Here is a 25,710-nt window from a genome sequence, read left to right as displayed (position 1 = left end):
GCCTTGCGCGCGCCGATCCAGGATTTTAGCCGATACGCGCGACTACGCGCGTATCTACTAAAATCCAGCGTACTTTTGTTTGCGCCTGGAGCGCAAACAAAAGTAGGCTGTTCGCGCTTGTCTGAAAATCTACCCCAGTGTGCGTATGCTAAAAGCAGACATCAGTCCATTCCCCCATCTACACTAGAAGTAACCACCTGATATCCTACAGCTCACTCTGCGAAAACAGACGCTGCCGTCCTTGGAAAATTAAATCAACAGCCTGGAAGCCACCAGCTGATGCAGAACCAAATGTTTATAATGTTTCCAAAATTAACCTTGATCTTAATTGCTGAATTGCTTTTCTACAAGTGACGTAATCTCTTTATTCTGATCTAACATGCCTTTCTAAAAACAAAGCTTGGTTATCTTTGGTTACTGCATCATCTGATCTGGATTTTTTTATTTTATTGCATTCCTATAGCTTTGGCTTGTTTTTTTTTAAGCTGATGTTATTCTGTGTTATTTTATGCAGTCTGAATGTCATATTGTGGTTCTTTGGATTTTTCTTACTGTTTCTCTACTTGTTTTTATGGTTTGTTTATATGGTGTATGATTGATTCAGTGTTATTTTTTAATCAAGATTTGTATTTTCTGTTGTATTTATATGCACTGACTTGAGTGGCAGTTAATAAGTATCTACCTTATAAATGGGCTCTGACTGACGGCCCGCAAATGCGCAGTAGAGAGCAGCTCTACCGCGCATGCGAGCACGTCGGTCAGAGCCGAGCGTGCCCGAAAAAAAAAAAATGGTGCTGGGGCCGCAGGAGCGGCGGCGGTGGTGAGAAGCAGGAGCGGCGGCAGCGAGGAGCAGGAGTGGGAGGAGCAGTAGTGGCGGCAGCAACGAAGAGCAGGAGGAGCAGGAGCGGCGTCGCGCTTGTGACACCCCCCTGGAGATCTTCGTCTGCCGGTTGTGGATGAGCTGAAAGGGGAGGGGATTGAGAGAAGGGGAGTGACTGAGGAGAGGGAGGAGAGAGTGAGGGGATGGGAGGGAGGGGGAGAGTGAGGGGAGGGGAGGAGGTGAGAGGGAGGGAGAATAGAGGGGGTGGGGGAAGGGGGAAGTGAGAGGGAGGGGGGAGAGAGAGTGAGGGGGGAGAATGAGGGGGAGGGGAGTGGGAAGGAAATGGACCGAAAAATTTTTTTTTAAATGTAGCCCGTTGTTACGGGCTTAACGGCTAGTGATTAAATAACTAAGTCCAAAACTCAAGGTAAAAACCCATAAATATCTCCTATCACAGAGAAATATATGTGAGGTGGGTTTTTTTTTTTATATAGATGCTTAAGAGGTCACTAATGCCAAGGTTTTAGCATACATCTTGTTCAACAATGACATCACTTCCTGTCTCCAATTCCACAAAATAGCTATGTCTTTAAATCTGTATAAAGCAGGCTTTGACCAGTTACTGCTAGAACGTTGTTATTTATAGTAGGCTCAAAATAAGTGGGTCTGTGGGTTGAAATGTGGAGGGATGAAATTTACCAATGCCTTGTTGACCTGTTCCCTTTCACATTGGATATGAAGCCAACACTAGGTAGGCATGCCATGCTTTCCCCACAAACTGGAAGTAGCCTTTACCTCAGTGGTTTTTAGGGATGTGAATCGTGTCCTCGATCGTCTTAACGATCGATTTTGGCTGGGAGGGGGGGGAATCGTATTGTTGCCGTTTGGGGGGGTAAAATATCGTGAAAAATCGTTAAAAATCGTGAAAAACAATCGAAAAATCGAAAAACCGGCACATTAAAACCCCCCTAAAACCCCCCCCCGACCCTTTAAATTAAATCCCCCACCCTCCCGACCCCCCCCCAAATAACTTAAATAACCTGCGGGTCCAGCGGCGGTCCGGAACGGCAGCGGTCCGGAACGGGCTCCTGCTCTGAATCTTGTCGTCTTCAGCCGGCGCCATTTTCCAAAATGGCGCCGAAAAATGGCGGCGGCCATAGACGAAAAAGATTGAACGGCAGGAGGTCCTTCCGGACCCCCGCTGGACTTTTGGCAAGTCTCGTGGGGGTCAGGAGGCCCCCCACAAGCTGGCCAAAAGTTCCTGGAGGTCCAGCGGGGGTCAGGGAGCGATTTCCCGCCGCGAATCGTTTTCGTACGGAAAATGGCGCCGGCAGGAGATCGACTGCAGGAGGTCGTTCAGCGAGGCGCCGGAACCCTCGCTGAACGACCTCCTGCAGTCGATCTCCTGCCGGCGCCATTTTCCGTACGGAAAATGGCGCCGGCCATACACGTATGGCCGGCGCCATTTTCCGTACGAAAACGATTCGCGGCAGGAAATCGCTCCCTGACCCCCGCTGGACCTCCAGGAACTTTTGGCCAGCTTGTGGGGGGCCTCCTGACCCCCACGAGACTTGCCAAAAGTCCAGCGGGGGTCCGGAAGGACCTCCTGCCGTCCAATCTTTTTCGTCTATGGCCGCCGCCATTTTTCGGCACCATTTGGAAAATGGCGCCGGCTGAAGACGACAAGATTCAGAGCAGGAGCCCGTTCCGGACCGCTGCCGTTCCGGGCCGCCGCTGGACCCGCAGGTTATTTAAGTTATTTGGGGGGGGGTTCGGGAGGGTGGGGGATTTAATTTAAAGGGTCGGGGGTGGGTTTTAGGGGGTTTTAGTGTGCCGGCTCACGATTCTAACGATTTATAACGATAAATCGTTAGAATCTGTATTGTATTGTGTTCCATAACGGTTTAAGACGATATTAAAATTATCGGACGATAATTTTAATCGTCCTAAAACGATTCACATCCCTAGTGGTTTTCAAACTTATTTTAGTTAAAGAACCCTACATATAATATATCGTGAAAGTCTCCCTGTCCCTTTGCCACTGTGCAGAACCCTTTAGAGATGTTAGTGGAAACCTGGTTGAAAAACACTGGCCTTACCCGACTGACTGATGAAAAAGCACACATCATCTCGGAAGACGGGAGTGTTCCTGTCCAGGAAGTCACTAGCAAGTTCAACCATAACAGGCAGTTCGGTCAGCTCCTCCAGGATTTGACGAGTCTAGGGATGGAAACAGACTGCAATGTTTACAGACTGAAGAAATTCTCTATGATTCTGATAATTCACTGACCACTGAACCAGCAAAAGCACCAGTCCAAATACTTTAGGATGGGCTACACTTTACTGTTTATTAAGGAAAAGCATTACATTTAAAATCTTGTACGTTAATTAAATGAAAACAGCAGCAAATTAGTCACTGATTCATTCATTTGTTTATAGCTGTGCCAGAATTTGATTAAGTGTTCTGCAATTCCTCCCCAAATTTAATTCCTACAATTAGGAATGGAATTGGGGGAATTTAGATATTTAAGCCGATGGAGCACCCCTCAAGATATAAAGAGCTTATTCCACCATTTATGACCCACGCTTCAAAACTGGCATCAACAGAACAGTTGCACAGTTTCTTAGATGGAACAGGACTCCAGAATTTCCTGGTCACTTAAAAAATAAAGGCTGACATTTCTTTTTACCACATTTACTTAGGAATGTATGACTAAGGCAGCTTCCCTTAACCTGTCCTTCCAATGTACCCCAATCCAGCGGCGCATCATGTCCAGGTAGAAGACACATCCGTTTCCAGGCCTGGGTCTCTATGGAGACTCTAACGAAGGTACCATTAACTGGTGATTTTGGAGGTAGTGTTAGTGCAAAACTGCTCGTGTTGAAATTGTCCAACATAAGCCAAAGTGCAGTTGCACAAACGAACAACATGTAAAATGGAGGAATAAAAATCTTTAAACTGCAAGAAAAAAATGTTTACTGTCGTACAAAACATAACAACTTAACAAAAGAGAGTAACAAGAAAAAACCCACTACTATACCTTGTAGGGTGTCACCAAGTAGTTTCAGAAAGCATGACCATTAAGACATTTTGGGGCCGATGCAATACTTGAGCGCAGAAAAAGTGCACTCAGTGTTGAGCGCCCACTTTCCTAACGCGCGCCCAGGCACTTCTCCTGGGTGCACGATGCAATATTCAAATGAGGGGTTGCGCTGCCAAGGAGGCGCTAGGAACAATTGCGTGCCCCTAGCGTCTGTTTTCCTAAGCGGTGCACACCACGGATTAGGAAAATGGATGCTGGATAATTGAGTGTCTGTTTCCCTGACCTGACCGCCGGCACGGTTGTTTTTTCCACATTTTTTTTTTTAAACCTTTTAAACTTTTTGGTTCCTCCGACTTAATAATGCCTCGATATTAAGTCAGAGGATGTACAGAAAAGCAGTATTTTCTGCTTTTCTGTACAAACTTTTTGGGCTGCTCAGAAACTAAACCCTGCTTTGGGCAGGTGCTAATTTCTGAGAAATGTGCGGGTTGGGTGCACTTTTTTTTTTTTTTAGATCAGGGTAAATAACTAATAGCCTCACCAACATGTACTTGCATCTGATGAGGGCTATTAGTTTTGCCACCAGTTGGTCGTGTGTTTTGAATGCACTAATCCCCTCATAGAATAAGGGGTCGTGGACACACATCCAACTTGCGCTTCCAACCACAGGTTAAACAGTATGCTCGGCTGAGTGCACAGTTTTGCATTGTCCTTTTGTATTTGTAGTTTTCCTGGTTCAGGCGAGGCAAGGAACTTTGCTGGAGGCAGGAAGGACTTTCCTAAGTCCAGGCAGACCAGTCCAGATGAGTGGGTTATGCTCACTGACCAGCAGATAGAGATAGATCAATAGGTTCACTGAAGTCGCCCCCTATAGGCATCTATGCTGACCTCAGCCTGCCAGTATTACCGGTAAAAAGCTATCTTTAAAATTGTATTAACCCTTCAACACCAAAAGGCTTCCAAGAACAGCAAACATGTTAAACAGAAAAGACAAATCTATGAAACAGAGTAAAAAAAAAACAAAAACTTAACGTACTTAAATTCCTCAAATTCCTGTAAAGATTTCTATCACTTTTTTTTTTTTTAATCAGACAATTTCAAGATAGGATTGCATAAAAAAAAAAATGAAAATTCTGGACTAGTCTGACTGGACTTAAGGAAGAAAAATCATCATCTGGGAAGAACAAATTTCTCCTTCCTCTTTGTCCAGTCAGACCAGTACAGACGAGTGAGTTGTACCCAAGCTACTTCTGAACTGGGCAGGATACTGCCAAACCCATTTGTAATACTTCCAAGGTGAATTAAGCTTCTTCTCTGGGCCTTCACAGCCAAGGAATAATGCTTCAAAAACGAATGTAAGGCCCAGCGCTGCCACTTCACAGATCTCCTGCGGAGATGCCAATCACAGGTCTGCTCAAGAAGTCACTGGAGCTCTAGTAGAATGTGCTTTGATCCATTTAGGTAAGCCTTTACCTTTATCAATATACACTGCTGTTATGACTTGCTTAATCCAATACACTATTGAAGCCTTGGATGCTGCCTCTCCTTTTTTGCACCCTGTACTAAAACAAACAGGTAATCAGACCTCCTGAAATCATTTGTGGCCTTCAGATTTCTTATCAAAACTCTCTGAACATCTAAGCAATGAAGTTTTTTTGTACCCTTGCCCTTCTGGATGCCTACCCTTGCCCTTCTGGATGTCTACTAAACTGATTCAAATGGAAAACCAACATTACCTTCGGAAGAAAGGAAGCAATCGTACAGATTTTGACCATATCCTTTTTAATTACCAAAAATGGCTCTCTCTGACTGTATTTCTGAGATCCTTTTGGCTGAACAAATATCCACCAGAAAAACAGCCTTTAAGAAGTTAAGGAAATCTTCTTAATAGATTGAAATTTGGAACCTGCCAAAAAAGAACAAAATCAAGTTCAGATCCCAAGAGGGAACTCAATCTCTTACTGGAGGTCTAATGTGCTCGATTCCTTTTAAGAAACTGGGAAACATCTGGATGAGATGACAAAGGCTTGCCCAACACACAAAACCTATGTAACATGCAATAGCTGCTGCCTGCACCTTCAAAGAATTAAAGCACTAGTCCCTTAACCAGCCCTTCTTGCAAGAATTCTAAAATACAAGGTACTGAGGCACTCCTGGGAACTATCTACAACAGTATAACTGCCATATCCTGACATATTGCTTTCAAAGAGTATTTATTACCTCTTGAGAGTATCCTTTCTTAATTTAAACAAGACCTCTCAAGGCCCAGGCCATAAAGCAAAAATTGATTTGAATCTTTGTGAAGCACTGCACCCAGCGAGAGAAGGTCCTCTCCTGAACAAGCTGTAATGCATTCTCATCTAACAAATCGACTAGATCCGCATACCAGTGGCATTTAGGCCAGAATCACTAACACTTGATGACAAAATTCTTTGAAGAACTCTCCCTATCAAAGGCCACAGAGGAAACGCATTTCTGGAGGTAGCTATCAAATCCACCAGCAGGATCCTCCATCTGTTCATTATCTGACCGAATGCTGCTTAAAACAATCACTCTCTGGGATTGACAACATTGCATCTGAGAAAGTCTCCCTGATTGTTCCCCATTCCAGCTATGTGTGAGGCAGACAATCTTCAGATTCTTCTTCATCCACTGGTCCATTTCCTTCAATAATAGAGGACTCTTTGCGCTGCCCTGATGATTCACATACACCACCACTATAGCATTGTCTGACATTATCGTGACTGCTTGATCCCCGAGAAGAGATACAAAATACAAGAGAGCCAAACCAATCACCCTGGTCTCCAAACGACTGATGGCCCATTCCATATCTTCCTCCAACCACACTCCTTGAGCAAACTGACCTAGACAGTTAGCTCCCAAATGCCTGACAGACTGGCATCTATTGCCACAGTGACCCATACTGAAGGTCACTGTGTCATTTCTTTCTCCAAGTTCTTGGAATTTAGCCATCAGCTCAGTCTTGCCTTGACCTGATTCGGTAATTCTGAGACCAAGGATCCTACCTGGACCACAATGCTCTCTGAAGAGGCCTCATATGCACTCTCAGGCTACAGGTAATTCCTCCATATATTGGGCTTCTGAACAATAACGAGGACCCTTCTTATCCTTATGTTGACTACAACTATCTTTCTAGCGAGTGGAATGGCATTAGACTGTTCTCAGAGAAGTTCACCACCCATTCCAGTTCTTGTAAAAAAAATTGTACTAGCCTTTAGAACATAAGAAACTGCCATGCTGGGTCAGACCAAGGGTCCATCAAGCCCAGCATCCTGTTTCCAACAGAGGCCAAACCAGGCCACAACAACCTGGCAAGTACCCAAATACTAAGAAGATCCCTTGCTACTAATGCCAGTAATAGCAGAAGCCATTCCCTAAGTCAACTTGATTAATAGTAGTTAATGGACTTCTCCTCCAAGAACTTATCCAAACCTTTTTTAAACCCAGCAACACTAACTGCACTAACCACACCCTCTGGCAACAAATTCCAGAGCTAATTGTGCGTTGAGTGAAAAAAAATTATCTACGATTAGTCGTAAATGTGCTAACCTCATGGAGTGCCCCCCTAGTCCTTCTATTATCCGAAAGTGTAAATAACCGATTCACATCTACTCGTTCAAGATCTCTCATGATTTTAAAGACCTCCATCATATCCCCCCTCAGCTGTCTCTTCTCCAAGCTAAACAGCCCTAACCTCTACAGCCTTTCAGCCCTCGTACTCTCTTGATCTGATTTCACTTGTATGAGACAATCGTCCAGGTAAGGTTGTACCAAAATCCTTTGCTTTCTTAGCCCTGACCACCATCACCTTTGAACAAGTTGTTGGAGCAGTGGCCAGTTCAAAGGTAAGGGCCTGCAACTGAAAGTAATCTCCCAGCACCACAAAACTAAGATACTTCTGACACCCCTCCCTTGTCGGAATGTGCAGATAAGTCTCCATAAGGTCCAAGGAAATCAGAAACTCCCCCCTTCTTTTATCACCACTTCTGACTGACTTCAATTCTGAGAAATTTGTTGACATCTTTTAAAACCAGAATTGGATGAAAGATGTCTTTCTTTTTGGGAATGATGAAGTAAATGGAACACAGATATTGACCCCACTGAGATCTCAGGACTGCTACTACCACCCCTAAAGAAAGAAGGTAGTCAAGAGTCACTTTTACTGCCTCTCTCTTTTTAGCAAAGTGGCAAGATGAAACCATAGAAGTTCCTGAAATGGGATGGGAGAATTCCAGAGCGTAACCTTCTCAAATTATTTCCAAGACTTAATCTGAGGTAACTGAGACCAAACTCTGATAAAACCCTGATAGGCGACCACCTATCTCTACAATCGGAGACTTGATTGTTCAACACTCATTGGGAATTACGCAAGGCATTTGCTGTCCCCAAGGGTCCATCTTTACCATTTCTCTTGGCAAAATGAAAGGACCGAAATCTGCCAAAAGGGCGAGATCTTTGATTGTTATAGGTACGCCCCTGTTTCAGCTTCCTAGTGTCCTGAAATCTACCATGGGCCTGAACCATGCTTGAAGTACCTTTAGACCTGTCCTTTATTAACCTGGTACTTTAGATTTTCCCCATGCCTTGGACATCTTTTCCAGGTCCTCACCAAACAAGGGAAGCTTTGTCAAGGAGAAATTTCCTTTCCATTAGTCCTGCTACACCAGTCAGCCATTACAAGTGGGTTATCTCCCCCTACAGCAGATGGAAGCAGACAACACTGTTCTCTTGTGTGACATCACAGCCACTACTTAGGAGGTGGTGCTAGCAGCAGGAATCCAATATCCTTCTGACAAAGCTTTGGACCAGAACCACAGCAACTGAAATTCAATTAAATATCAAGAAGAAAACTGAGAAGGTGTTTCACTGCAACCTAAAACAGACGAAAAGAAACAGCAAGACAAGGAAACCAACACCAAGAGAAGACCAGGCAAAATATCTCAACCTTAGACAAAACACAAGCCTTCCGAAATAGTACAGACTCGGTTCCTGGGTGGGTCCTGGACTGGTGTAGCAGGACTAATAGAAAGGAAATTAACAGGCAAGGAAATTTCTCCTTCCATCTCGTCCTGCTACACCAATCCAGCCATGATCAGTGGGAAGTACCAAAGCTTCATCTAGCTGAGAAAGAGGGCTGCTCAGAGAACCCCCACTCCATAAGACATATCTTCCCATGCCAGCAGCCGATAATGCTTCATAAAGGTGTGCAGAAAAGACCAAGTGGCCGCCCTACAAATTTCGGCTGGCACAAGTGTATGTATCTCTGCTCATTACGCAGACTAAGCCCAGATGGAATATGCATGCACCAGCTCTGGAGGCTTCCTAACCTTCAGCACATAAGATGATGCCACAGTCTCCTTTATCCAGCAGGCCAGTGTAGCCTTGGAGGCCTCCTCCCCCCTTGCATGGACCTCCAAATAACTTGTAACCTTCAAGTTAGTTTGACTAATCCCTCCTGCAACGCATGATAAGCCTCCGTACATCCAAGCTCTAAAGGAGCGATACTCAGGACCACACTCCTCCCAGGCAAGGGCCAGAAGGTCAATCAGATGATTGTAATGAAAAACCAAACTGACCTTTGGAAGGAAAGATGGCATTGGATGAAAAACCACTGCAGCCGGTGAAATCACCAGAAAAGGGTCTTGACAGTTCAGGGCTTGCAACTCAGAGACCTGCCATGCGGAACAAATCACAACCAGAAAGGCCATTTTCTGTGACAAATCCTTAAGCGAACTCTGTTTTAGAAGCTCAAACAGGACTCCCTGTTAGGACTCTCAACACCATGAAGGAACAATGGACACCAGTCACCAATTCAAGGACTGACAGACCACCGAGTTCAACAGTAGGCAAACTCCGTAATCCTGGGACTGTGGAGACCACCAAGTCAGGAGTGATATTTGGAGAGGGTGCATGTGAGCCCTGGCCCATGGAACCAAGTCCAGAGTCACTGTCATCGGACCAAGCACCTGTAGATAATCCCACACTGAGGGAATGGCAAGGTTGAGAAATCCCCAAATGTGACTGAGTATTGTGCACATCCTGTCGTCCATAAGGAACACCTGCCCCAACTGCGTGTCGAATTATACCTCCAGATACTCCAAGGACTGCGAGAGCTTCAGGGAACTTTTGGTGAAATTGATAACAGCTCTAACTTTCTAAAAACCATACCACTCGATGAGTCGTTCGTTTGGTGTAACCAATAATCTAGATACGGGTGTGCCGTTATACCCTTGTGCCCCCACAGCCATCACCTTGGTGAAAACCCATGGAGTAGTCATGAGACTGAAGGGTAACGTGTGGAACTGAAAATGTTCTTGAAGCACATAAAATCATAGGTATTGCCAATGCATGTCCTGAACGGTAATACGAAGATAGGCTTCCGACAGGTCCAGCAAGCACAGAAATTCCCCCTGCCGAACTACCTGCAGGATAGACCTCAGACTTTCCATTGGGAAACATGGAACCCTCAGATAGCAGTTTATGCCTTTGAGATCCAGTATGAGCCGGAAGGATCCATCCTTCTTGGGTACAAGGTCAATGGAATACAGACTTCGGCCTCTTTACGATGGAGGCACTGGTATCACTGCCTGCAAGAGTTGCAGTTTTAGGAGGGTTTTGTGAACTGCCCTCTGCTTGTCAGAATTGAACAAGAGGAGGCCATGAAGACTTCTAGAATGGGACAATGGAAATCCAAGGAATAACCAGCATGAATGTTCTCCACTACCCACTGATCGGTCGATATGTGGGTCTACTCCTTGTAAAACCCCTACAGGTGACCTCCCACAGGCATCAAAAATGAGTGAACCCGCAGACCTTCAGGAAGAGGTCCTACCAGCTCCTGAAGAAGAGCGAGCATCTCCTCTGTCTCCTGGCTCCCCATAAGGACTGACCCTGGTCTCTGGATCCCAAATATGTAGCTGAGGAGGCACCAAAACATTACCTATCGGGGCGATAATGTCATGAGGCACATAATTGCCTGTGACCTCTATCAGCTCTGTAAAAGGAGTGATCCTTATCTTCTGGCAGGTGCTGGGGCTTAGGATTGCCAAGGTTTTTAACCAGCTGGACTGGATCCTCCCCAAACAGAAATCTGCCCTTAAATGGCAACTTTCCCAGTCAAGTCTTAAACCATGAGTCTGCCACCCGATTGCGAAGCCAAAAGAGGCAACAAACTGCGACTGAAAGGGCCTCCAAATGGATGGAACTCCGTAACAAATCATACAGAGCATCCGCCAACAAGGCCACAGCGGATTCCATCCTGGCCACCTCTTTGCTTTCCAGAAGCTGTTGGATTCAGTGAAGAAAACCCTGGACCACTACAGCCAAGCAGATAGAAATCTGCAACCCTGTCGTTAAGGAAACATAAGCTTCTCAGAGGAGATTCCATCTTTCTATCTTGAGGGTCCTTCAGGGACACATCCCCCTCCACAGAGATAGTGGTACGCCTAGCCAGAAGAGTAACAAAGGCATCCACCACTGGCATCTGAAAATGGTTCTGTAGCACCATCTGTGGCAGGAGGTACAGGCACTGCAGGAAGCTGATCCACCCTCAGGCCCAATTCTGGGAACTCCCATTCCACCATCATCTCTTCCACCACTGGATGGAGCAGAAGGGTGGTAGTGATCTGATGTTTGCCCTTAATAATGGAGTCCCACACAGGAGTCTCCTGTGGCTTCGACTCCTCCAGCTGAAGACTCGTAATTACCTGATTAATCAAAAATCCAAACTCCTCCCGATGGAAGAGATGATCGCAACATCTTCCGGGCCAGGGGGAATCTCCCCACATCTCCAGGATTGTCAGAGTCCTTAAAGGTCCTCAGGATCCCCCCACAGGAGACCAGGTACCTCTATTACCAGCTCTTAATGGGAACCAGAGGGGGATGGGGAGGAACCGAGCAAAGACCTTCCGGGGACTTCAACAGGGCCCTTCCCCTGGCCAAGTTAAGGTATAGAAGGCCTGATGCAAAAAATGGAATAATTCATGGGAGAAATCCCAAGATCCCTGGGTCGACAATATCACGCCTCCTGCGATGCCCCCCCCCCCCTTAGAGGGATCGTGGGTACCAAAACTGGAGGGCTTCAAGTTCCTCCCCTGTTCCCAGCACTGCCCCGGAGTCTGAGACCTGCACCGCAGGAGAATACAAAATGGCAGCCCTCTCAGCAGGCTGCGTGACAGTCCACATGTCAGGCCTGTCAGAGATAAGCATGCCAAAAAAATGAAGTGGGCAGCGAAGTGGGTGCCAAGCCTGCCGAACAATGGCTGAGAGATTCCCCAGGCAGGTGCATGGCAGGCAGAATGGGCCCTTTTTAGCAGTGGTCCGGAGGACCCCGCAGGCCAAAGCCTTCCCACAGTGCCTTAACCTATACCGAGCAAGGCAGCAAGATGGGAACTCTGTCCATTCCTTAACTGTTTTATTAAGCATTCAGCTGCCGATATAAACAAAAGGGGAGGAGGGGGACAGAACAGAGCAGAAGGAGAGCAGGAGGAAACCTCTCAGAATACCAAAAACAAGAGTAGCTATCTGGCTTCTTTTGTCTGGTTTTTTTTTTGTTTTTTTTAATTAAAGATGCTGTTCTCCTGCCAGGCTCAACCAGGCACCCCAAATGGGTCTGGGAGCTATGGATGGGCTCGCACTGCTGGAAAGAAATCAGTAGAACTAGGGGTCACAAAATGAAGCTCCAGGGAGGACGTCTCAGAACCAATGTCAGAAAATATTTCTTCACAGAGAGGGTGGTGAATGCCTAGAATGCCCTTCCTGAGGAGGTGGTGAAAACCAAAACAGTGAAAGACTTCAAAAGGGCATGGGATAAATACAGTGGATCCTTAAAAAAGGCTAAAGGATGGAAATGAAGAAAAGAGTGCATGGGGGGTAACTTGTTGATATGGTAGTTACTACCCTAAACCATTAAGCCTGATACTTTTATGCAACTCAAACATTGCTCTCTGCTTCAATGGCAAGGTGTTTCTGGGAATTGGATTCAGACGGCAGCCAATGAGGACCCCGACTTTTTCAGTGTGGGAAACTGATAAGCATGGTGTAACCTACACAGCACAGCAGATACTACCATAAGCTTAGTGGGCAGACTGGACAAACCATTTGGTCCTTTTCTGCCGGCATTTCTGTTTCTCTGCTGGCCTAAGAAAGTAGCCTGGCCCTGGGCTACTGCACCAATCCAGACCTACCGTCTGACAGAGGCAGAAAATACTGGATTCCTGCTGCTAGCTCCACCTCCTTAGTAGTGGCTGTGATATCACACAGGACAACAGTGTTGTCTGCCTCCATCTGCTGGTAGGAGGCAATAAGTCACTTGTTATGGCTGGACTGATGTAGCAGGACGAGATGGAAATTAGTCTTCTAGCAGCCACTATAAGCATCATCTTTTTACAGATGTAAGTATTAAATCAAGAGGAGGCATCAACCAAATTCACTACTCCATGGCTCCAAGTGAGAGGCCTCCTCAAATGCCTCCCCAGTGGCTTCTATTACCTCTTCCTGGATGTGCCAAACTAAAAACTGCAAGCCAGACATTGCCACAACGTAACTGCAAGCAGCTATCTTCAGTGCCTTACTAGAGGCTTCCAAGACTTTTTATTTATTTTTTTATATAGATTCTATTTTTCTACCCTGTATGCCCTTGAGGGTGGCTCCCCATTCCACTGGGATACTCGTTCTCGCGGTTACCGAGCAAACCAGAATGTGTCTCCCTTTGGGAACCTGAACGTTTCTCTCTGTTGAACAACCAAAGGGTATAACTTAGCCAACGTATGTCGTCCTTTAAAATTCACCTTTGCAGAAACCCATTCCAGATCAATCAAGTCCTGTACTGCTTGATGTAAAGGAAAGGACTTAGATGGCTTATACGGACTATAATGGGCTCTTCTGCAGAAGAGACCTCGTCTTTCTCTTCCTCTGCAATACTGAAGGAAGAAAGCTCCTCCCTATGAAAAAGATGCACCACAGAAGAGCCACTCTCTCCTTTTTGATGAAATTTGCCCTCTTAGAGGTTTCCTTCACTGTCTGAGCCTCCAAACCATCCCAAGAATCTTCCTCTTCTACATCTGTTTTTCCCCTTTCTAGGTCTCTCCCCCTCACCCCTCCATAAGGTCCCATACAAGTAGGAAAAACTGGAGTGGACCTAAGGACCAAGCTCTGTCCCATACAAAAAGCCTAATGCAGACATTTCAACTCCTCAGACACCATTGTCCAGGCTAAAGAGGAGGTTTCTACAGGAGAAGGAGACAGCACTACAGCTTTACTGCCTGTATAAGGATTGTACTGTTGTCAGAAAACTGCCCTACAGGCTCAACTGAAGGAGGGAGAGCTAGTCTTTCACTTCAGAAGCTGCCATCAAAATTTGGATCTAACCAGATTCAAAACTAAGCTCAACAGAGGGAAGGAATGCTAGACTGTCACCTTGGGAAAAGGAAAATTGGTTCTTACCTGCTAATTTTCGTTCCTGTAGTGCCAAGGATCAGTCCAGACCGCTGGGTTGTGTCTCCGTTCCAGCAGAGGGAGTCAGAGAAAAAAACTGAAATGGCACCCCTCTTAACCTGGTGTGCCACCTGCGATCCCTCAGTATATACGATATTAAAGCAGAATAACCAATAAAGGAAAACAAATCCCCAAACATAACAACCAGTGGCTACAACAATATGCGCGGTAAACTAAACAAACCGTACCGCCGCATAACATACCCATCAAGAAGATTCCTTCCCATGCTTGTAAAGAAACTCTGCCGAGGTAAGGAGGAGGAAGAAAACATACAGAAAAAAACAGACTCTTCAAAAAAACCCAAGGGCGGGCGTCTAGACTGATCCTTGGTACTACAGGAACGAAAATTAGCAGGTAAGAACCAATTTTCCTTTCCCTGTACGTACCAGGATCAGTCCAGACCGCTGGGATGTACCAGAGCTGCCCTAATTGGGGTGGGATCTGGAGAGTCCCGCACAAAGAACACTGCTGCCAAAACAGTCGACCTCCGGATACCGGACGTGCACACGATAATGTTTCGCAAAAGTATGCAAGGATTTCCAAGTGGCTGCTCTACAAATCTCCTGCGGCGAGACCAACTGGCTCTCCGCCCAAGAGGCCGCTTGAGACCTGGTAGAGTGTGCTTTCAAGCCTTCTGGTATGGCACGCCCTGTGCAAAGATAAGTGGAGGAAATGGCCTCCTTCAACCACCTAGCAACCGTGGCTTTGGATGCTGTGTCCCCCCGTCTAGGACCAGACAATAAGATAAACAAATGATCCGATAAATGAAAAGCATTGGTCACCTCTAGATAGCGAAGGAGAACCCAGCGCCCTTCCAACTTATGCAGATCCTTATCCGTCGCAGAAGTCGGATCCAAATTCGTGAAGGCCGGTAACTCTACCGTCTGATTGACATGAAAAGCAGATACCACCTTGGGTAAGAAGGAGGGAATGGTCCGCAGTGAAACTCCGGAATCCGAAATACGAAGATACGGGTCCCGACACGACAAAGCTTGAAGCTCTGAAATTCGCCGCGCGGAGGTAATGGCTACCAAAAAAACAGTCTTGAGTGTCAAATCCTTCAACGTAGCCCACCGGAGGGGCTCAAAAGGAAGACCACATAAGCCCTTGAGAATTAAATTCAAGCTCCAGGCAGGACAAATTTGTCATACCAGCGGGCACAAATGCATGGCCCCCTTTCAAAAAACGGGACACATCTGGATGAGCTGCCAGTGAAAAGCCATCAATCTTGCCCCGCAGGCAACCCAATGCCGCGACCTGCACCCGGAGAGAACTGCAAGCTAGACCTTTCTTCAGTCCCTCCTGCAGGAAGGATAGGATGTGTGCCACCGAAGCCAGACGCGGAGAGACGTTCTAACCTTGGCACCAAGAGTCAAAAACTCTCCAAACATGAATATAGGCCAACGACGTGGACGATTTCCGTGCTTGCAAGAGGGTAGAAATAACCGAATCCGAATATCCCCTCTTCCTCAATTGCCTCCTCTCATAAGCCAGGCCGCTAGACAAAAGCGATCTGCTCGATCGAAAAATACTGGACCTTGCCGAAGAAGATTCGGGAAGTGGGTGAGACGCACTAGACAATCTATCGCCAACGAGATCAGATCCGCAAACCATGGCCTTCGGGGCCACTCTGGGGCTACCAGAATGACAGACCCCATGTGGTTCTCTATCCGACGCACGATCTTGCCCACTAGTGGCCAAGGCGGAAACACATACAACAGTACACCGCGAGGCCACGGAAGGACAAGAGCATTCACTCCTTCCGACCTGTGGTCTTTCCAACAACTGAAAAACTGGGGCGCCTTTGCATTTGTCCAAGTTGCCACCAGGTCGAGGTATGGAACCCACCAACGATGAGTGATCAGCCGGAAAGCTGCGTCGGACAATTCCCACTCGCCGGGATCTAGATGCTGGCGGCTGAGAAAGTCTGCCTGCATATTCTCCACCCCGGCTATGTGCGAGGCCGCCAATTGGACCAGATGCCGCTCTGCCCACGTCATGAGCTTTCGGCCTCCCAGGCCACCGACCGCCTCCTGGTTCCCCCTTGGCGGTTGATGTAGGCTACCATCGTCGCATTGTCTAACAAGACTCGCACCGCACACTGAGCTACCAGAGGGAGAAAAACACATAACGCCAGGCATAGCGCCATGGTTTCCAATCGATTGATTAACCACGTCGCCTGATAACTTGTCCAATGACCCTGAGCGGATTGTGACTGGCAAACTGCTCCCCAACCAATGAGGTTGGCATCCGTCATGACTATTACCCACTGCGGCTCCTCTAGGTCCATCCCTTGTAACAAGTGGGCCGGAATCAACCACCAATCGAGACTGGATCTGGCTGGTTCCATCAGTGGCAAAGGCAGGCGAAACTCCTCCGATTTCGGATCCCACCAAGAAAGCAATGCGCGTTGTAATTGTCTCATATGCGCCCACGCCCAGGGAACCACTTCCAGTGTAGACGCCATGGAACCAAGTACCTGCAAATAATCCCATACTATGGGCAGGGGTAAGGACATGAGCCGACAGATCTGCGCCACTAACTTGAGCCTTCTCTCCTGAGTGAGGAAGACCTTGCCTACCAAGGTGTCAAAGCGTGCTCTCAGGAAGTTGAAAACCTGAAATGGTACCAACTAGCTCTTGGCAAAGTTGACCACCTAACCAAGGGCCTGGAGCTGGAGTAGAACTTTGCTTACTGCTTCCCGACAGAGGCTCTCCGATTTGGCCCGGATGAGCCAATCGTCCAGGTATGGGTGAACCAAGATCCCCTCCCGCTGGAGGGCCGCTGCTACAACTACTATTACCTTGGTGAAGACCCGAGGCGCTGTCGCTAAGCCGAACAGAAAAGCTTGGAACTGATAATGCTCACCCAGGACCATGAACCGGAGAAACCTCTGATGGCGCTTGCGTATCCCAATGTGAAGATACGCCTCGGTCAGATCCAGAGGCCAAATATTCTCCTGAGTGGATAGCTGCAATGACTGACCGTAGAGTCTCCATGCGAAATCGGGGAACCCAAAGTGCTCGGTTGACTGCCTTGAGATCCAAAATTGGCCGGAAGGACCCCTCCTTCTTCGGGACTACGAAATAGATGGAGTACCTGCCGGCCCTGCGCTCCTCTGGAGGGACTGGAACAATAGCCCCCAGGGATTTCAAGCGACTCAGGGTTTGCCCGACTACCTCTTGCTTGGTCAGAGAGCCGGCGGGAGAAATCAGAAAAAGATCCCTTAACGGGCGGGCAAAATCCAACTCGTAATCGTGGGCGATGATATTGAGGACCCACTGGTCCGACGTGATCCTGACCCACTCCTCGAGATACAGGGAGAGACGACCTCCCACCACTGGAACTGGGGAGAGGGTCGGAACACCTTCATTGGGACTGCTTACCTACGGTGGCCCCTTGAGAGCCTCCCTCCCGAAATGGCCTCCGACCACGAAAGGAAGTAGGCCAAGACTGAGCTCTCCGAGTCTGTTGTCGGGCGGGAAAAGCAGGCGGCTGTGACTGCCGAAATCTGCGCTGTCCTCGGAAACGGTAACATGATGCCTCAAAGGGCCTGGAAGACTTAGGCTTGTCTTCTGGCAATTTATACACCTTATTCTCCCCAAGAGACTTAATAAGGGTGTCGAGTTCCTCCCCAAACAACAATTTTCCCTTAAAAGGAAGATTATCCAACTGAGTTTTGGAAGAAACGTCCGCGGACCAATTGCGGAGCCAGAGAAGCCGTCTAGCCGAAACTGCAGTGGCCATGTTGCGTGAAGATGCCCGCAACAGATCATATAATGCATCCGCTGTGTAAGCTACCTCGGACTCCATCCTATTCGCCTGATCTGCTTCCTCTGGCGGCAACACCTGTGATGTGAGCATTTGCTAGACCCACCCGAAGGTCGCTTGCTGCATGAGGCTACTGCAGACCGCCACTCTGACACAGAGCGCCGACACCTCAAAAATGCGCTTGAGGAGGACCTCTAGTCGCCTATCCTGTAAGTCCTTAAGAGCCATCGCTCCCGTAACAGGAATGGTGGTCCGCTTGGTGACCGCAGTAACAGACGCGTCCACCTTGGGAATCCTGAGGATATCCAAGGCTTCCTCGGGTAACAGGTAGAGTTTGTCCATCGCCCGTCCCACCCGCAGGGTCGCGTCCAGAGATTCCCACTCCCAAGTGACCAACTGCTTAAGCATTGGGTGGAAAGAAAAAGTTTGGGGCAGGGCACGCAGCCCTGAGAGTACTGGTTTCCCCTTAACTGGCTCCGAACTGGGGACTGGTGCCTCCACTTCCAGTTCCTCTAGGACATAGGGGTTCAAGGATCCAACTCCTCCCGGCGAAACAGCCGAGAAACCCGGGGGTCGTCCCCCTCTACTGGAGCGGACTCATCAACACCCCCATCTAGGTTTTGGAGGAGAGGATCCAGAAAAGATCCCAAGGGAGCAGGATCCGGAGCCTCCCCAGGGGCCGAAAGGGCATCCAGAGACGTGTCCCGCCGTGCAATCTTCGCGGGAGGGGGCTGCTCATCCTGCTGATGAGCTTCCGCCTCCAAAAAAGCCTTATGCATAAGTAAAATAAATTTTGAAGAAAAAACTGACTGGCCATTTAAGGGATCCGATAGGTGAGGAGGAAGAGGAGGAGGAGGAGGGAGGACCGGGCTCCCCGAGGGGGCGGGGCCCCGGATCGCACGGTTGAACGGGACTCAGACTGGGAGGAGAAATCGGAGAATCCTCTCCCCCAGTCGGCAGGCAGGGCTCCGACAAAATGGTTGCCGATCCCGCTTGCGCCAGTGACGGAGCCGGCCACGATCGCGACCGCGCCTCATGGTAAAATGGGCCCAAAATCTCCCCCGGACGAGCCCTCCCCCCTCAGGGAGGCAGCGGACGCAAACCCATCCTGCGAGAGGCGCAAGCCCGCCTCCCCACATGCTGAGCAAGATAGCCCTCGAAGCATCCCGGGGGGGGGGGGGGGGGGGAGGGGGGTGTGTTTCCAAACAGCACGGTAGGAAAGAAAAAAGAAGAACTTACAATACCCTGCCGACTTGCGGCCTTCCGGAGCTCTGGGAACGCTGCAGCACCCGAGGAAACTCGTCTCGGGGCACCGAGGGGAGGGACCGGCCCACTGGTTAATCCCCCTCCAGAGAGAGACGGCCCTCTGGGAACAAGGCTTTTAGAGCCTCCAGCCCCTGCCTTACCTCTACACTGGCTGAGTGAAAAGCCTGGGAAAATAAAACCGCACTGAGCTTTTTTTCTTTTTTTTTTACACAACCAACTTGCTGTAGCCAAAGGTGTTAACTAAAGCATCCAGAGCCTTAGAACTCTGTAAAAAAAAAAAAAAAAAAGATGTAACTAAATTTAAAAAATTGAAAAATCAGGACCACAGGTTCTGTCAACCCTTCTGCTGAGAGTCAAAGAAAATACTGAGGGATCGCAGGTGGCATACCAGGTTAAGAGGGGTGCCTTTTCAATTTTTTTTTCTGATTCCCTCTGCTGGAAGGGAGACAACCCAGTGGTCTGGACTGATCCTGGTACATACAGGGAAAGCTCTCTAATTCATCCTAATCAGGTCTCAGTCCACAGCACAGGATACTCGCCTACCATCTGCTGGAGACAGAACACTGGCGGGCTGAGGTCAGTATGAATGTCTGTGGATCTGTCTCCATTTGCTGGCTGGTGAGCATAACCTGCTCATCTGGACTGGCCTAACTGGATGAAGAGGGACTACAGCTTGACAAACACTTTCAAACACATCCTGTTCTCTTGACTGCAATAGGGAGCTGCAGTATGTGGTCTAATCAGAGTCAGCGCATCCATTAGGCGAACTTCGGCGGTTGCCAAGGGTGCGGAAGAGCAGCCACGTGATGCCCGCAAGTGGGGCCTATTCTCAGGGCCGCAGCACCCTGAGAAGCACACAGTGTTGCCCCCCCCCCCCCCCCACCTGTTTCTATTTCTCTTTGCCGCGAGCAGGATAGGCGCCGCTTGCGGCACCATGTAACTGCTCTTCGGCGCCCCCTACGGCTCAGCGCCTTGAGAAGCACACAATCGGCGCCTAAACAGGTAAGGGGGGGGGTGCGACTGGGGAGGGGGCGGCAGCGCAAGGGTTGCCTAGGGCGCCCAATACCCTTGCACTGGCCCTGGGTCTAATCATACAAGGAGGAACACTGGTGGCTCTGTATGGTGCCTCCCCAATACAGGAAATGAACAGAAGCCTTGCAAGGAGAATCAGCAACAAATGATGTTAAGGGGGAAAAAAAAACCAAACACACATTTTCATTTTGTTTTTTGTTCTGTTTTCTATTAATTTCATTTTTTTGGTTTTTTAGCATACGTTAAAACAGAAACAAAATGACATAGCACATTCCAAAGGCATATTAAATAAGATCTGAGACATGTATAGGTTTCCATTCCACCAAGGGGCATAAACACACTTGCATTCTCTCTACATCGAGGTAACTTTTCTGCAGCACAGGGAAATGGATTTCATTTTCAAAGACCCGTCGGAATCATAGCAAGGCAGCAGAACAGACAATGGGTCCCTTCCTAATTCATTCAAGATGGGAATTAAAAAAAAAAAAAAGAAGCAACTCACAGCCACGCCGGCATGATAGCTCGTCCCGCACGCAATGAGGATCAAACGTCGACATCTCAGGATTTCCTTAATATGGTCCTTCAAACCTCCCAAGTTCACTGCAGAAAGAATTGCCACATAACTCAAACTAATCTATTCTCCCAAATTTCAAGAAACAAAATCAAGTGCATCCTTTCAATTTTGTAAAACAAAGTAGTGAGAGATCGGCAGTCAGTCGTTTCCCCATATTTACCTGTGTAGTCATCAAAATTAACACGTCCTCTCATAGTGTTAACAACGGATTCTGGCTGCTCAAAGATTTCTTTTTGCATAAATGTACTGAAATTACCTGAAATCAAGAGAAAAAAAATAGAAGTTTGTGTCTTTCAAAGCTTTTTAGCCTGAAGATGTTATAAAACCGGAAACTGTATTTTGGGATAGGTACGGCGGTTACTACCCCAAACCAAATAAGCCTGATAGTTCACTTGGAATACATATCCAGCACAGCTCACTGCTTCAACGGCAGGGGGAATGAAGAAAAGAGGATTTATATTCAAACAACCAACAAGGAAGGAATTCACAGGCTGGGTAAACAAGTGTGGGAGTTAGCTTGCTTATTATGGCGGTTACTACCCCTAACCAATTAGCTAGATACTTCACTTAAATGCAGCTCCAGCACTGCTATCTACTTCGATGGCGGGGGTGTGTGTGTGTGTGTGTGTGTGTGTGTGTGTGTGTGTGTGTGTGTGTGTGTAAGGGAAATAGAACCAAAACGTTACTTATAAGGGACAAGAGTAACAGATAAGTATGACAAAAATAAGTGTGAAAGCTTACTGGGCAGACTGGATGGACCGTTTGGTCTTCTTCTGCCATCATTTCTATGTACTCCTCTGAACAAAAATTAAAAACCACCACCCCTGCATCTTTTGAATAAGACCTAGGAATAAAAGATGGTTTAAAACATAAATCGTTTCTTTATTTCTTTACCCTTCATGATCTGCTGAAGCTCCATCTGCAGAGTCTGGATTGCTCGTGCTGGGTGGTCGCCTGCATTACGCTTGATACGGTGGATAGAAAGACGGCCATCTACGGCAGCTACCACGTCGTCATCTTCAAGGAAAATGACTCTGTTGGTGTGTTCGATGACAGCACTGCAAGGAGAAATTTCCCCCTAGTTCATAAGGATATGACAGAAGAACAGATAATCCAAAATATAGCTTTGTTTCTTTTATTTAACTGATATACTGTATATTGGAGAAATTACTTACCTGATAATTTAATTTTCCTTAGTGTAGACAGATGGACTCAGGACCAGTGGGTTTATGCTCCCCTGCCAACAGATGAAGCAAGCTGACATCACAGTATATATAACCCTACAGTGACCTCAGCCTGCCAATATTCTCTTCAAAAGCAACTGTGGACAGACTAGCAAAAAACATGATTAAAAACAGGTAACTAGAACTGTACTCAACAAACCACTGAACTCACATAAGAATCTAGGTACCCCAAGCTAGTGACTGGATGAACACTTACCAGTAATCCCTTGGGATCCAGAGCCCCAAAAGAGAACTATTAACACACTCAAGTGGCAGCCGAGCGTGGGAAGCTGAGTCCATCTGTCTACACTAAGGAAAATAAATTATCAGGTAAGTAATTTCTCCACTTCCTAGCGTGGAGATAGATGGACTCAGGACCAGTGGGATGTACCAAAGCTACTCCCCAACAGGGTGGGAGGCTGCCCACAGTCCAGTCAATATCATACATACAAAGGCTGCATCCTCCCTGGCCTGCACATCCAGATGATAAAACCTGGAAAAAGTGCATAAGGAGGACTACATCGCAGCACAGCAGATATCGAAGGGAGTCAACAGACTAACCTCCACCCATGACACTGCCTGAACCCTAGTGGAATGGGCCCTAACCTGAGTAGGCAACGGTTTTCCAGCATCCACATATGCGACCATGACCACTACCTTAATCTAACGAGCTATGGTAGCCCGCAAAGACGAAGCGCCCTGCTTCTCCTGCCATGGAGAACAAACCGGCAATCCGTCTTTCCAAAAAACTCAGAGACCTTCAGATACTGCACAAGACGTTTAACATCCAAGGAGAGCAAAAGGCGAAACTCCTCCGCATCCCTGACCTTATCCAGGTATGGCAAGGAGATGGACTGATTTAAATGAATGTCCGAGACTACCATGGATGGAACAGTATGCAGATGTAAAACCCCCGGAGTCACCCGAAGGAATGGCTCCCGGCAAGACAAGGTCTGCAGCTCAGAAATCAGACACACAGAATACATAGCCACCAGGAACACAGTCTTCAACGTCAACAACTGTAAGGAAAGGCTACACAGTGATCAGAATGTAGGGCCCACCAAAAAGTTCAACACCAAATTAAGACTCCACAATGGAACCTGTAACCTCTAGGGAGGCCTAAGGTGCTTCACTCCCTTCAAAAAACAGGCCACATCAGGATGAGACAACAAGGAAACACCATTCACCAGGCCTCTGAAACAGGCAAGAGCCGCAACCTACACCTTCAAGGAATTAAGAGCCAAGCCTTTATTCAATCCATCCTGCAAAAAATCCAGAATGAGAGGGATCTTAATTGAAAGAGGAAGAACACCCACTCCTCACATCAGGCCTCAAAAACTCTTCAAATCTGCACATAAGCCAAGGAAGTGGAGAATTTGCGAGCGCGGCGTAAAGTGGCAATCACTGCAGAGGAATAACCATGTTTTAACAGGTGAACCCTCTCAAGGGCCAAACAGTAAGACAGAATCGAGTCTGATCCCTGCTGAAGCAGATCCATGTGCGGCGGAAGATGAAGGGGGGGCCTCCACCAGGGAGGGACTGGGCGGCGCCACCAGGAGTACTAGCCCCCTGTGGCCGTCGATCTTGCGAATTATCCTGCCTAGCAAGGGCCACAGAGGAAAGGCATAAAGCAATCTGTTTTCTGGCCAGACCTGTATGACAGCATCTATTCCCTGGGACCACAGATCTCTCCTGCGACTGTAGAAGTGAGGAACCTTCGCATTTCAAGAAGTCGCCAACAGATCAACTGCAAATAACCTTCCGCCCATTCCCATCAACTGGTCTATTTCCTGCAACACTTGCTGGCTCTTGGCTCCTCCATGGCAATTGATATAGGCCACTGTCGTCACGTTGTCTGATATCACACGAACTGCTTGATTCTGCAGCCTGTGGCTGAACTGCAAGCATGCCAGCCGTACCACCTGGGTCTCCAGGTGACTGAAGTTCCAGCAGGACTCTTTGGCATTCTAGTGCCCCTGGGCTGTTAACTCCAGACAGTGAGCCCCCCCAACCATACAGACTCATATCTGTCATGAGTACTAACCAAACCAGTAAGGACAAGGGAATTCCTTTTCTCATATGATCCTCCTGCAACCACCACTGGAGGCAGGAGCAAATTTCCATTGGCAAATGGAGCCTAACCACATAATCGTGAGACTGTGGGTTCCAATGAGATAGCAGAGAGCGCTGAAGAGGACGCACATGCGCCATTGCTCACGGCACCACTTCCAGGGTAGCTGCCATCAAGCCAAAAACCAGAGGTAGGACCACACCATTGGGTGTATGGTGTTCATCAACTGACACATTTGAGATATCAATCTCTGGATCCGAACTCTGGTAGAAAAACTCTGTCCTGTACCATGTCGAACCAGACCCTCAGATACTCCGACTGGGATGGTTCAAGATGGCTCTTGGTCAGGTTCACCACCCAACCAAGCTCCTGCAATGAGGAAATCACCTTGTGCGTCACCAGGCGGCTCTCTTTCTGAGACTTGGCTTGAATCAGTCAGTCGTCCAAATACAGATGCACCAGAATTCCTTCTTTTCGCAGGCCGCCACTACCACCACCATAATCTTGGAAAATGTTCTGGGAGCGGTGGCGAGACCAAAAGGGCAGCACCCAAAACTGATAATGGCACCCCAACACCACAAAATGTAGAAAGTGTTGGTATTCCAATCAGATGGGAATATGAAGGTAAGCCTCTGACAGATCCAAGGAGGTCAGAAATTCCCCCGACTGCACTACCATTATTACTGAGCATAAGGTTTCCATTCGAAAATGAGTCACCATCAAGTGACGGTTGAACCTCAGGAGATCCATAATGGGACGAAAGGAGCCCTCCTCCTTGGGCAGAACAAAAAAAATGGAATATTGCCCCATACTGTCTTGAGACGTGGGCACTGGAACCACAGCCCTCAGTCTGAAGAAGCCTTTGAAGTATGAACTCCACTGCCTGCTTCTTCTGTGGGGTGTGGCAAAGGGACACCATGAACACGTCCCAAGGAATACGGCAAAATTCCAATGCATACCCTTCGTGTATCACCTCCAGGACCCACTAGTCTGATGTGATCTCAACCCACCTCCGATAAATGAGAAAGATGTCCCCCTATTTCCTGTTCCAGAAGGTGCGTCGGCAAACCTTCATTGGGAAGCTTGAGCAGGTCCACCACCCGAGCCCACTCCTCTCTTGGCTGCCAGGGACCTACCAAAAGGCTGAGTTCGCTGAAAGGTCGCCCCTCTGTAGGGACGAAAACGCCTGGAACCCTGGAAATGACCCCTCATACCAAAGGGGCGCTGTAACTGTTTCTTATCCTCTGGCAACGGAGACACTGGAGACTCGCCCCACTTACGGCCAATTTCTCCAACTCGCTCCCAAATAAGAGCGAGCCTTTAAAGGGCATCTTGGTAAGATAGGCTTTGGAAGCTGTGTCAGCCGACCAATTTCATAACCAGAGTTGACTCCT

At 47.8% G+C, this 25,710-nt stretch overlaps 1 protein-coding gene across 2 annotated transcripts in view; it reads right to left on the bottom strand.

The window, feature by feature from the left end:
* GFPT1 (glutamine--fructose-6-phosphate transaminase 1) overlaps positions 1 to 25,710 on the bottom strand; it is a 142,300-nt gene that overhangs the window by 29,739 nt on the left and 86,851 nt on the right. For both annotated transcript variants that reach the window (XM_029604031.1, XM_029604032.1), the window contains 4 exons: positions 21,917 to 22,080; positions 21,183 to 21,278; positions 20,951 to 21,048; positions 2,920 to 3,040 (listed from right to left, as the gene is read on the bottom strand). In XM_029604031.1, the coding sequence (XP_029459891.1) occupies positions 2,920 to 3,040; positions 20,951 to 21,048; positions 21,183 to 21,278; positions 21,917 to 22,080 (479 nt within the window). The remainder of the gene's footprint in view (positions 1 to 2,919; positions 3,041 to 20,950; positions 21,049 to 21,182; positions 21,279 to 21,916; positions 22,081 to 25,710) is intronic.

This window comes from Rhinatrema bivittatum, chromosome 5, assembly GCF_901001135.1.
Source record: "Rhinatrema bivittatum chromosome 5, aRhiBiv1.1, whole genome shotgun sequence".
Classification (NCBI taxonomy): Eukaryota; Metazoa; Chordata; class Amphibia; order Gymnophiona; family Rhinatrematidae; genus Rhinatrema; species Rhinatrema bivittatum.
Note: the sequence above shows the minus strand (reverse complement) of the source record. Positions and strands in the feature narration are given on the sequence as shown.